The sequence below is a fragment of the Hippopotamus amphibius genome, chromosome 7 (genome assembly GCF_030028045.1).
Source record: "Hippopotamus amphibius kiboko isolate mHipAmp2 chromosome 7, mHipAmp2.hap2, whole genome shotgun sequence".
Classification (NCBI taxonomy): Eukaryota; Metazoa; Chordata; class Mammalia; order Artiodactyla; family Hippopotamidae; genus Hippopotamus; species Hippopotamus amphibius.
The window spans coordinates 102624495-102638557 of NC_080192.1; the positions used below are offsets into that span (position 1 = coordinate 102624495).

Here is a 14063-nt window from a genome sequence, read left to right on the forward strand (position 1 = left end):
GGTTACAAGATGGCGGATCTGTAGTAGTTACCGCGGCGGCGGCGGCGGCGGCGGCGGTGGGAGAGCGAGCGAGCTCTGGGGGGCAAAGGGTGGGGAGGGTGGGTGTGTGCGGGGGTGAAGTGAGAGGTAACTGGGACTCCGGGCGGAAAGATCTTAGTGGCTCTTATTGCCCCTTCCCGCGGCTGAACCTTGGGAGCCATGGTGAACTCAGGCCTCTCCGGAGCCGCCGCTGCCGCTGCAGCTGTCGCCACCGCCGCCACCGTCTCTCAAGAGTGAGGGGCGCGGACGAGGTGAGCGAGGAGGCGGCGGCTGGAGCAGTGGAGACAGCAGCCACCATGTCTGATACGCGGCGGCGAGTGAAGGTCTATACCCTGAACGAAGACCGGCAATGGGACGACCGAGGCACCGGGCACGTCTCCTCCACCTATGTGGAGGAGCTCAAGGGAATGTCGCTGCTGGTTCGGGCAGAGTCCGACGGTAAGGTTATTGGAACCGTAGGATAGGGGACAGTGCCTCCGGTTTGGGCACAGCCTTTGGGTTTAGGCCCTGGGCCGAGTACTGTTACTGCCACCGCTTGGGACAGCGCATTGGTTTTAGTGTCTGCACTTCAGTACGGTGAAAACAAACTATTTTGTCGGGATTTACCCTCAGTCGGACGCAGATTCTCTGTTCCCCTGCCTCCTATCCTTATTAAACCCTTGACCCCTTCCTTTCCAGTCTTGCTTCTATAAGAGAGGGGGAAGAGTGGGAGTGAAGTGAGGAAGTAATGAGAAACAAGGCAGTGATCTGATTCTAGGGAACTGACCCTCCCCGTCCCTCTTTATTTTCTTATCCATTATATGCTTGCTACAAAGGTTTAGTGAAACTTTACTTTCTGAGTGTCTTTTTTTTTTTTTTAAAGCTGATTTTACTAACTATCCCCAGTTGCCACAGTCGACAGGTGCTGGGGAAAAACCAAAAGGCACCTTTTTCCTGGGGTTATTGCAGACTGTTGCCACGATACATGCACGCACAAGCACAAACATCTTCAGTGTGGGCTTCCTCCAGGCTATCTTTGTAGAGGGTGCTGTGAACAAGTACAACCTAAACAAGTTAGGACACCAAAGCAGATTGTAAACTTGTATTCGTTGATTTATTGTACGAGTCTTAACGTGAAGTATTTTTAAGTTATAAAATGTAGAGCCTTAATTAAAACACGTTCCTCACTGTAATCTGATCGCTGAATTTCAGCAACTGGTACGTGCAGTTAAAAGAAACATAGTAGTCTTCGGTTTTTGACATATCTTGTACTCTTGTATTTTTTCTTTCAAATAGTCATGGACGTTTATGTTTACATGAGGTGTCCTTTTTGTTCTTGGGAAAAGGATAAATGCAGTTCTGTAATTTGTGTACTAACTACTTAGATCCCTATTATGGTCCTTTGTAATTTATTTGTTAAACTGGAAATGCAATAAAATAACTGTTAAAAAGAATTTGGCTTCAGGTGGTCATTTAGACCTTAAATTTTTTATTTCAATAAAACTCTAATGTCATCTAGTCTCCGTATATTCTTGGTCTGAATGTCGTTCTTAGAGAGAAAAATGTAAATTGGAATACATTTGATTACTGCAGATGTCTTGCTGGAGGAAGAAAAAAAGTTTTTTTAATGTGTATTGTGATGTGCTGGTTCAGGGTTTTATAAATTGAAACTTATAAATATTATTTTTTTAATTTTCAGGATCACTACTCTTGGAATCAAAGATAAATCCAAACACTGCATATCAGAAACAACAGGCAAGTAGTTGTTTATCTTTAATTTGAAAGACTTCATCTGTGATCAAGGAAGTATTAATCTGACAAAGATGGGAAAGTTTTCCTGACAAGAGAAAAAAAATGTTTGGTAAACAAAGTTATAGACTATATGTATTTCCCTTGCAGATTAAAAGTTTCAAACTGAAAAGTGAAAGCTTTCGTACTGGTAGTAATTTATTGTCTTTGAATTGAGCCACTTTTAGTTTATATTAGAATACAATGATTCATTAGTCTTATTTAACTGTAGTTAGCCGGGTATCTTCTATATCCTGTACACTAAGCCTTTTATTCTCAATCACATTTAAAGGAAGTGGCATAAAGGAAAATTCAAAGGGGTACTCTTTAAAGCAAGGAAACCGTGTTTATGGTGTGAAAGTAGATCCTTTGACTCATTCAGAGGTAAAGATTTTAAAGTAGAAGTACTTAACCCTGTTGTTTAATTATTGTATATTTTTAATATAATAACCAATGGATATTTTATCAAAGTGTACACTGCCTATTATGTAATGTTTTCTGTTAATACTTATTGTCTTATTTGGGGGAAAAAACATGTGTTGTGTTTTAGTGTGCCTAATTATCTAATCTGGAAATGGCAGCAGTGATTCAACTTTTCCTTTATTCTGTGAATATTTTCATTTTTATTATGAAAGATTTCAAAACTGAAAAATACAGAGAATAAGATAATGAGTGTCTGTGTAACACCGCCAAATTTAACAATGTTAACATTATACCATATTTGTTTCAAATCTTTTTGTAGTGTTGAACATTGTGGATAGAATTAAAACTCCCTTTGTACCCATCTCATTCTGTCTATTCTCCATCCTCCCTATAGGTAACCACTGTTCTGAAGTTGATGTGTATTATTTCTGTACATGCTTTTATACCTTTTCTGCATATGTATGTATTCATAAATAATATGTAGTCTTTTGTGTGTTTTTAAACTTTACAAAATTGATCTCGTATTACGTGTACTCTGCAACTTTCATTTTTCACTCACTGTTACTTTGAAGATTTGTTAATGTTAATGTAGATTTAGTTGGGCTTTTTTAAAAACATTGTATGTATGATATAGACCTATTATTAGACATTTGAATTATTTCCAGTTTTCTTGTGTTCCATATGTGAAGTGAATATGGCAGAGATTTTTGGAGGAACAGATAAATTAATTATATTTACATCATCAGTGCCTACTTTCTTCAAGGTCATTGAAAATTTAGATGCCAAGGAAAAAATACTTCATAGTTGGAGGAATGAAATTATATCTATTGCACAGTACATTATTAGTAAAAGTCTTACTGTTAAACAATTGTTTTGTGTATATAATACATTCTTAATCAGTTCTTTGAAATATTTTTAGTTTTCGATATTCAGTTGTTTTTTTCTGTGCTTAGAAAATATGTGTCTTTTTTTTTGATGGAGAATCAAACATTTGTTCTGTATTGAAGGTCTGAAAGTGTTTTTATACCTTAGATATTTTAAGTTAACTTAAGTAAATTTAATTTCTAAGTCAGCCAGGCAGATCGTTACTGTCTGTCTTTTGTTCTGACTTTTACCAGATAGTCACTTTTGCTTTGTTTTTTTGTTTGCTTGCTTTGTGAGGAAAGAAATACTAATATTTTGTAATCGTTTTTTTCCTACCTGCATGAATATAAAATTCTCAGGAACTGTGTTCTTAAGTGTGACTCACTGCAAATTAGTTATGTTATGGATTCTTCTCAAATTGTGTACAAGATCCTTTAGCTGTTGTTTTAACTAGAAAGATCACATCATGGCAGAGGTTCGTGTACAAAATAGTCCCCCATCCTTTGTCCAGAGTTACACAGTGGTTCTGTGAATGTTTTTAGAAACTTTGGGACGTAACTTTGTGTGTCATGTTATTTTGCTAGAGAATTTAAGTATTGCAGGAGAAAAATCTTTATTTAAAAAACAATTTTAATTAAAGATTGGGGAAATGTTTTTTAATTAAGGGCTTTTTTTTGCTATTAGGGCTTTTTAAAAATACTTTTTCCCCTAATTGGGGTACTTTTACTAAATAACATTAAAGCTTAAGAGAACTCTTTGGCAATGAGAATATTCTGGAAAAGCTTTGTGTATAAGAATGAAAAACCTGTGTAAATGGAGTCAGTTGTTTTCTTTATTGTTGTTTAAATTGACTGCACTTTTCTGATAGAAATCAAAGAGCTATATTGGGGTTATGTTAAACTTATTTTTTTTGTAATAGATATGTTTGTCTCACCAAAATCTTACTCTTTTTGTCTTTTTACCAGGTTACACAAATTGGGATTTCCAAACAAGTTGATGTTTCTCTGTGTTCATTAGAATTATCTTTTTTTTAATGTCATCATTTACGTATTCAATAAATTAGTCTAGAAAAGTACTTATTTCCAAAATGTATATGAAATATATTGATCATTAGTGGGTTTTTAATTTTAAAAAAGCCTTGAGTGAGTTAATGAGACATTTATAGTTTATAGCATACTTTGCTACATTAGAATACATTGAATAAATCCAGAAAGGAATATTTAACATGCTTCTTTTAATATTACAGTTCTAAAATGAGCTAAGTACTGAATTGTGGGCTCAAAATAAGTTAGAATGAGTTGAGTATAATGTAAATGACTTGATATCAATAGAAAATCATTGATTCACCTCACTTTCTTTGTTTACTGTGGGCAATACTGAAGTATTGATAGTCAATGGGAAGAAGATACAATTAACCTTAAGGAGCAAATAAACTTGTGAAGTGTTTAAATAAACACATCAGAAAGAAAAGAGAATGATTGTGCAGTGTAACACAGAATAAAGTGCCTGGTACATGTGTCAAAATTTAAGTTATTTAGAATCAGTCCCATTTGATTGTGACTAAATCAAAAGCAGAATCATAGGGTGTATACCTTTTATTTTGAACACAATTGTGTGTTAATTGAGTTTGGGAGAGATATACAAGGAAGTCCTCATCCTGGGTTTTGTTGGGAGACAAGATGTAACAACTGAAGCAATTACAGGATAATAATAAAATATCTGATAAAGTGCTTTAGCCCAGTCCTTATCAAGAGTCTATGAAAGCATTTCACAGATAAGGCAACTAAGGTACAGAAAGGTTAAGTTTCTTAATTGAAGTTCACAAAATACTATGAAAAGTTACTTTATTCCACAGACTTGGGCAGTAGAAACTTAGAGAAGGAGAGATTGATTTGAGCCAGAATCATTGAGAAAAACTTCACTCTCCTTGGTGGTGTCTGCTGACGGAACTGTGATAGGGAAGGAAATAGTACACCTGACACAAAAAGTATTATTAAACCTATTTGCAGCAGAGGTTTCTTATTTGAGAGCTTGGTTTGCTAAACAAAAGGGAGCCATTATAGGTTCTTGAGTAGGAGCCTAACATGAAAGTGATACTGTGTTTAGGAAGCCCATGTGGCAATGTCATGAATAATGAATTGGGGGTAAGGAGGAAAACAGAAGAGCTTTAGGTAGCAAGACCTTTGCAATAATTCAGATCAAGGAAATGAAAGCCTGTTCGAGGGCAGAAAATTGAATTGCAAAGAAGGAACAGAACTCCAGTATATAGTCCAGTATAGTTTCAAGAAAGTGCTGGAAGATTTGGTGAATGATTAAATATGAAAGAGAAGGAATAAAGGCCATTAGTAGAGTTTTTGAGCCTTGGGGCCACAAAAATGATGGTTCTCTTCAGAAACTGCAAAGTTGAGAAGAAAGCAGGTTTACATTTATCTTTTGGCTAGAGGCTTGTTTATTTGCGGGGGGGGAAGACATTCTTTATTTTGAATAGGTAATACATTCACATTGTTAAAAATCAGAAGGTATTTATGAAGTCTCTCCCACCGTGGACTCTGTCCAGTTTCCTTTGCTAGAGGCCACCAGTGTTACCAGTTTCTTGTATATCTTGCCAGAGGTTTTGTGCCTATGTAAACAGATATGCATGCAGTCATATATGTGTGTGTGTGTGTATAATTCTCCCTTTTATTGGCATAAGTGGTTGCAAACTATATATTGTTCTATGCCTTTTCTTCGTTTAGGCTTTGAAGTGGGACTAGAGATAGAGTTATAAGAACAGCTTAAGACTGAGTCTTGTTGAATTGTCCACATTTATTCATTGATCCAATAATAGTTGGTTGAGTGCTGCTTATGGTTTGGTCAACTATCAGTAGTTAGGATTTTTAAAGGGCAGTTGAAAGCATTTGAAGAGTTTTCAGAGAAATGACATGATCCAAAATAGTAACATCAGTCTGTAGAATTGAAGAGAGGCAATAACTGGGAGACTGGTTGAGAGAGTGCAGCATGGGTCCAAGCTAGAGATAATGTTGAATTGGGTTAGGGTGATGGCAGGAGAGATGGATAAATTTGAGAGATATATGGAAAACAGAATTGACAGGGCATGATGCAGGATTAGGTGTTTGGTAATCAGGAAGAAGGAAGATCCACTAAAGAAGAAGAAAGAATAAGCAGTTGGAAAGAATAGAGCATCTGGAAAATGTGTTGTCTTCAGACCAAGGGAGGATATAACTGTGATAAGGAAAGAAGGGACAATCAGTCAGCAAATGCTGTTTCATATCCTGCCGAGAGAAAGACTGAGAATATTCTAGGATTTAGTTAGAAGAATGTCCACTGAGATGAAGGTAGAAATGAAAGTGATCTTATCTTATTGTGTCTATCTCTTAATTGGTGAGGAATTGACTAATAAAAATGTGAGTGGGGAAGAGGTTTATATAATTTTGAATGCTGCATTAAAATAGCAGCATGAATTTGTAATGAGTGGAGTCCACTCTGCACTTTGAACTGTAGATCCGGTGCATAAGTGGAGGACATGAATGATTAGGTTGGAAAGATGGAACACAGTGATTGGTAGAGATGTGCTCTGGGTGGTAGTCTGGAATCAAGGAGGACTCTTTGGGAATCAGATGGAGAGGGTTCATTCTAATTTTTAACTTCTTATAATGCCACAGGGAAGACGCTTGGAAAACAAGTTAAGACCTTGCCGTCTTTTAGAATTTGTTCGCATTATTTATGGGGCATAATAACAGAAACATGGGTTTAGAGTTGGATGGATACTCTTTTAAGTTTTTTAATTACGTTATTTCTAGATATATGATTTGAGCAAATTTTTTCTGAACCTCATTTTTTAAATGGAGATACTACCCAGCTCATATAATAGTTGAGAATTAATTTATGAAAGGTGCTTTAGCACAGTACCTGACACATAAGTGCAATAAGATAACTGTATTCACAGTAATCTTACAGTAATCCTTATGTAGGCAGCATTTTCTCTTTTTCAATAAGGAAAGAAAATCAAAGAAGTTAAATACCTTGCTGAAAGTCACCAAAATAGTGGACAGTGGACACCCACCATCTGTGGGTGGTGCTCCCAGGTCCTCATTCTAGTTCAGGGTTATTCCCATTTTACCCAAATATATCACAGATTTTGAGAAGATAAGATAGTATTACTGTTTGTAAGCAGTGTCCTCGTGTCTGTCTTGGAGTATATGTTATACCATACTTTATTGTAAAAATCTATCTCAGAAGGAGTTTAGGTTAACTACTATTAGAAACTGCTGGAGACTTACATGCTGCATTGTCTGGTTAATCTCACTCATTTTCAGACTTTGAATTGATTTTGAACCTGTAAATTGAATTCTGTAAGTCTGATATTTCCGTTTTCCTTTTTTTTAAAAAAATAATATTCCTTTTGAAAAACTTCAACTATTTCTGTATTAATTTTGTCAGTCGTTGAGGGCAAAGATAGGGTTAGTCTGGCAAGCAGTAGGATCTCAAATATTTCATGACTAAATTTTATTCATGTTAATGAAGTGGATCAGTACCAAGGGGGAAAACTGAAACAGATAATCCATTGGTTTGTTAGACCATTTAAAATGTGTCACGGACTCCTTGTGAGTATATAAAAACTGGAGACCCTTTCCCCAAAAAAGATGTTATGCATCAGGTTTTAGATAAAATTTTAAGGAGTATGTAGACTCTGGGTTAAGAACCTCTGATTTAAACAGTAATTGGCTCAAGAATGTTTTTAATATATAAGATTGAAAATAACCATTTCTCATAGTAAAACTGCATTGAGTAAAGGCTAAATTGTCTAGCTTCTCTAGTTCATGTCTCACTCCCCTCCTGGCTTGGACATAACCACTTTTTTTTTTAAGGACCGGATCAGATATAATTCTCCCTGAAAGCTCATTTTAAATCTGACTTCTATAGGGACATAGTGGTGATTAAGTGTTTTAGTTAGTAGAAGAAAACTGTAAGCTTTCCTTGGTTTAAACAGAGGCATTAATAACATCCCAAAGATATGTGTGCCACATACAGATTAGCAAAAAATATAATATCACAAAGCACAGTGGTTGAAAACAGACTTTACTATGAAAAATTGGGCTTGACTCAATCTACGCTTTTTGGATATGTAGGAAACTGCCATTTGACACTTCATTCTAGTTTCAGTATTCTTGTGCCAGCTGCGTATTCTCTCACCTAGGAACTTTGACCCTTGGAATAAGCAGTTCTAAGGAGTTCTTATGGGTACTTTTTTCTGAGACAGTAAGATATGGAGGAAGGGGAGAAGGAAAGATGGATTTTATCACCCATTTGGGATAGGTACATAGAGATGGAAGGTGCCTAGTCTGATGGCACTTCCCCTAGCCTCTGTTAACCAACTAGAGATACACTTAGGTCATATTCTCAGATTTGCCTTAGGCGAAGAATTACCTGAGACCCTTGTTAAAAATAAGGATTTGGGGACTTTGCTCCAGACCTGTACCCCAGGGAGAAGCATGGGAATCTGTATTTTTAACCATTTCCCAAGATTAATCCTCTTTGTATTGAAAAAGGATTCTGAATATAAATCCTATTTAGTTTCTGGGATTTTGACTGGCTTATGGGTAAGAGTTTACTGTTAAGAATGGTAAGGAAAGAATGAAAGAAAATGATACGAAGAGGGGACTCAGTTATCTTAATTCAGACTTTGTTGCTTACCTGGACTTTTCTCTCAGAAGGTAGATTGGAACCAAAATGGAAAGGACCTTGGATGCCTGGATAAAGGGTTTTGAATTTCATTCATTCTATTGTACTAGTGAACTCCAAAATGGAATGCACAGTATGAATCGTTGGAGAACAAACCTGTTTATTTTTTCAAAAGAAGTTGAATTTTGCTAATATTTAATAAAGTCACATGGTCAAGAGTCAAAAATAAGCGTGGTATTCTGAGAGAAGAGTAACATTTCTATGAAAAGTGTTTTGCACCTGTTGTGAGTTATTATAGCCTGTATGTGTAGATAACTGTTTACAGATATTTTCCAGTTTAAACTAATCTGTAACCCTAACAAAGTGAGCATGTGCCTTAAAATGGATTGAAAACAATAACATAAGTGCAAGTGAACAAGATAATGGTCAAACTGACATTACACTCCTAGTATGATCTCTCTGTTGGCTGAGTTACAAAACCGAAACAGATTAAATAGGTATTACAAAAAGTTGCCTTTCCCCCAAAATTCAGAATTATTAAAAGGATGGCTTTAAATATGGATTTGTTTCTCCTATGGGTATATTCTGCCCTAACTATATTGGGTCTTAGAATTCTAACTAATAGTAATATGGAGCCATTACAGTTTAAACATTTTAAAATATTGCTTATTTAATCTTTATATAAGCCTTTTAATTTTTATTTTAGTGTATGTTTTATAAAGTATGGCTATACACTAATATTATATTCCTGTGTATAATATGTAAGTAATTAGAGGCACACAGTTTTTAAAAGTTTGGAGATCATTGTTCATGTAGCTGTTTTGAGGAGGGCTCTAAAAAAACAACTCAGGAACTGAGGAAAGAACAAGAGCTTGTGTGGGTGCCCTAGTGCTTTAACCAGAATAGCTTTGTTTTTATCTTTTTTTTTTTTTGGAGATTCTGCCTAAAAATTTTTTTATAAAGTTGTACTGGTTTTTTTTTATTTATTTATTTTATTTATTTATTGGCTGTGTTGGGTCTTCATTGCTACACGCAGGCTTTCTCTAGTTGCTGAGGGCGGGGGCTGCTCTTCTTCATGGTGCGTGGGCTCCTCATTGTAGTGGCTTCTCTGGTTGTGGAGCACGGGCTCTAGGCACGTGGGCTTCAATAGTTGCAGCACACGGGCTCAATAATTGTGGCTCATGGGCTCTAGAGCACAGGCTCAATAGTTGTGGCGCACAGGCTTAGTTGCTCTGTGGCATGTGGAATCTTCCCAGAGCAGGGCTCAAACCCGTGTCCCCTGCATTGGCAGGAGGATTCCCAACCACTGCGCCACCTAGGAAGTCCAGCTGTACTGGTTTTTTAAAAAGACTTCAAAACCTCTTCTGTACATGGTGGAAGCCACCAAAGGTGTTTAAACGAAAGAGTGACCTGGTAAAATTTTAGAATAGCTGATGGCAAATATCCCTTCCAAGAAGTATGGCCAACCAGAAGCTAGAACACAGATCTTCAGTGTTCTTCTTACCTGATTACACAGCAAATAAGTATTAATCTGAGGCCTAGATTAATTAAAGGATATTTTTCACGTACTGGTTAGAGCTACCAAAGTATTGAAATGTTTTCATTCTGAAAGCTTTGTCTTTATTAATCTGGAGCTCACTTTTAGTTTTATTTTTTTTTAATATCAGGCCATAATATTTGTAAGTACTGGTCAGCTGAACAATTAATAATTATAAGGTGTTTTTATAGGTTATGTTTTTGATAATTAGGGAATAAACTCAAATGTGCATTTTTTTGAAAAAGCTTTAGCCATATTAAACTTTCGTTATTATGTATCCTTTAAAAGTCCATTTCGTTTAGGTGTTGCATAGTGATTTTAGTGTTTAAACTTGTGTGTTTTAATTTAAAACCAAACCTCAGTTTTTAATAAGGAAGTTGACAACTTTTCCCTAAAAGCATAATGTTTTGGGAGGGATATAATTAAGGACATCCTAGAAAACCTGAGGTTCTTAATTTTTCTACTGTCTAAGCTGCTGAACTAGGTGCTATTGGTAATACAGATAGAGCAAGTATTTTCTGTCACCATTGTTTCATATTCCTTAATATCCTGAAGGCTTTTCCAGATTTAAAAAAGGCAAAAATAGAAAGGGTTAAACCTTAGGATAATTTTCAGCTATTAGTTAGCCTACTGGTAACCAGTTGACAACCAGCTTAAAGTGAAAAATAAACTGGTAGGTGATAGGTGGTTAGTGAGTGGAACAGCTGACTTTCTGGATGATGATTAGAAGTAGATATTTTAGAATGTAGGAATGTAGGAAGTAGATGATTAGAATGTCTACATGATATTTTGGCCAAGAATGCTAGACTTTCCATTAAACATTATCTTGGTAACATGAGCTAGAGTCTGCTAACATGTTTTAATATTTTTTATTTCAGAAAATTGCTCACTGTCATTTTCAATACCAAAGTTATGATTTCATTGCCAGATACTACTGAAGTTTCAAAGGATAACAAAGTACAGTTATATGATGTCAGTTGAGTGTACATTAGTTGCACTTATGTGAGGGTGTTGCTGTGCTGTTTTGTGTCCTCTTGATTTTTCTTTATACTTTGTAGTTCTTTTCTGGTGTGATGATACAGAAATCTTTATTTTTAAACAGGATACATTAATTGTTTGGTCAGAAGCTGAAAACTATGATCTAGCACTAAGTTTTCAGGAAAAAGCTGGCTGTGATGAGATCTGGGAAAAAATTTGTCAGGTAAGGTTATTTTAATAATATTTAACTTGTTTGCATACATTCTTGATTTTTTTTTTTCATTTTATCTAAAAGATATGTATTAGAATGTGGAGAGATAATATCTTTGTGTGAGAATTTGATAACCTGACCTGCAAATGTCTTTTATGTTACACATCAAAATTTTTTACTTAAAATTTTTTTAAAAGTTGTAATTTTGTTTTACTACTATAGATTTGATAGCATGTATTCATAATTAATACCCTACAAAATGTCAAGATCTTTTAACAAAAAAAATTAAATAATTATGTTCTAAGGCTTTTAGACTTTAACATTTGGTCATCTGTTTGCTTACTGTTTATGGATAACTGTGTGCCGGATACTGATCAAAGTGCTCATGACTTCAACTCAGAAGGAACTTATAGTGTAGCAGGATGTAGGATAGGTGGTAGCTCTCAGAGTAACTAGAATTTTTTTTTAATTGAAGTATATGTTTCAGGTGTGCAGTGGAATTTTTTTAATGATTTTATTTTAGAAGTTTCAGATTTGTGAAAATGAGCATAAAATAGAGAGTTTCTATATACTCCTCTCCCTGATATCTCCTCCCCTCACAGTTTCCCCTATTATTAGCATCTTACATTGGTATGATGCATTGGTCACAATTAATGAACTAATATTCGTACATTATTATGTATAATTATTATAACATATACAGTATTATATATTACATTATTAGCTAAATTCCACATTTATTCAGATTTCCTCAGCTTAAAAGTCAGTGTTCCAGAATCCTATTCAGGGTACCACATTACATTTAGTAGTTATGTTTCCTTGGGCAAATCTGGGCTATGACAGTTGGTAACTAGAATTTTAAATTAGTCATAAAATTCATTTTTAATTACTCTTTTCTGTAAATGGAGATCACTGCGTTTCGGTGGTTGCCTAGTGTAATCTTCTGTTATAGTGTTTTTTGACTATTGTCATTTTCACCTTTATCAACTTTACCTCTAGGGATTCTTACTACTGAAGGTTCTTGAGGTAGTTCTATGTATCTGACCACAGTCCTTTTTTTCCCTTGGTCCTCCCAATAACAGTGCCAAACTGACCACAGTTCCTTGGTCTTGCCAATAACAGTGTCAAACAACATAATAAAGTGGCCCACGAAAGTGTAATATGAATCTTACCATTCCATAAAACACTTATTTGACATATGGCTCTAGATCACTAAACTTTTCTTATCTGGGAGTGGATGGTTTGTTTCTTTCCTACCTCATATCTTACTGTGTATACATCATGTATTGCTATAGCATTATTAACATACACACATACTAGAATTCTAGTTGATGAACAGTTGAAAACATTAGTAAATAGGATTTTTCTTTAATTTATACAATATACATAAGAATATAATCCAAATTGTTTTGTTAATATTTCACCTTTTTGTTTTGCCTGTTTTTAAACCTGTGGATGGTAATGCCAAGAAGATCCTCATTTTTACCCTTTTTTATCTCATGTGCTCTCCAAGGATTGAAATTGAATTTTATGTTTGCAAAGTCTTCTATAAAGTGAGGTGTGAGATCTAAAAAAAAAAAACACCTATAGCAGACATACATATGCAGTCCATAAGGATTTGTTGTTTTGTTCTTGATTCAATAAACTTGAACCATGAAATGGGAAGAAAAATGGTCCAAGAAAATAATGAAAGCAATAATTTCAAAATAAAAGAAAGATTACTTTACCATAATATTTGTAAGGCTGTTCAGAATATTAATAGCAGTACGTAAAGATTAACCTTTTTTATGATAAAGACTGAAATGTGATATTTTATTTTTTCTCTCCAATACCAGCATGGCAACTGGCACATGCTGTGTATACACTTGGTATATATTTGAAGAATAAATGAATAAAACAGAAGACAAGTGTCTTGTTTAGAACTAGGTGTCGAATTATGTGTCTGCCAGAACATAAATTTATATGGTGGATAATATTTTCCAGTGATGAGCATATTCAGTTATACTTTGCCCCATTTATCCCCTCACCACACCTCATCACCTGCTATTTAATATATGTTGTTAGGTATATATAATCTTAAAGACTTTGTACTTTTATCTTAGAACTTTTTGCTGAAATTTGTTTTTTACTCTTTTCAGTCATGCAGTTCAGGAGGTCCCCAAGACCACTCTCAGGTTCACTAATTCACTAGAAAGACTTACAGAACTCCACGGAGCTGTTACATTCATGGTACAGTTTATTACAACGAAATGATACAGGTTAAAATTACCATTGGGGAAGGGCACAATGGGCAGAGTCTAGGAGAGTTCCAGGCATCAGTCCAATTTTCTCTTTGCAGAATAGTCATGCAAACAGCACTTACTTCTCGCAGCAATGATGCGTGGCAACATGCACAGAGTATTATTGACCAGGGAAGCTTACCCAAACCTTTGTGCCCAGCATTTTCATTGGGGGGTTAGTCATATAAGCAGACTGACTACCCATGTGGCTGACTCTAGTTACCAGCACTCCCAGAGGTTGAGCTGATATTATGCGGCCCACTATCTCCTCCATAAACTATAC

The 14063-nt window shown here is 35.4% G+C and overlaps 1 protein-coding gene across 3 annotated transcripts in view; it reads left to right on the forward strand.

The window, feature by feature from the left end:
- PPP4R3B (protein phosphatase 4 regulatory subunit 3B) overlaps positions 1-14063 on the forward strand; it is a 63542-nt gene continuing 49479 nt past the window's right edge. Inside the window, exons 1-3 of one of the 3 annotated variants that reach the window (XM_057743584.1) lie at positions 1-477; positions 1718-1773; positions 11415-11513. In XM_057743584.1, the coding sequence (XP_057599567.1) occupies positions 336-477; positions 1718-1773; positions 11415-11513 (297 nt within the window). In that variant the 5' untranslated portion in view covers positions 1-335. The remainder of the gene's footprint in view (positions 478-1717; positions 1774-11414; positions 11514-14063) is intronic. The other 2 variants (XM_057743586.1, XM_057743583.1) reach the window with 2 other exon arrangements.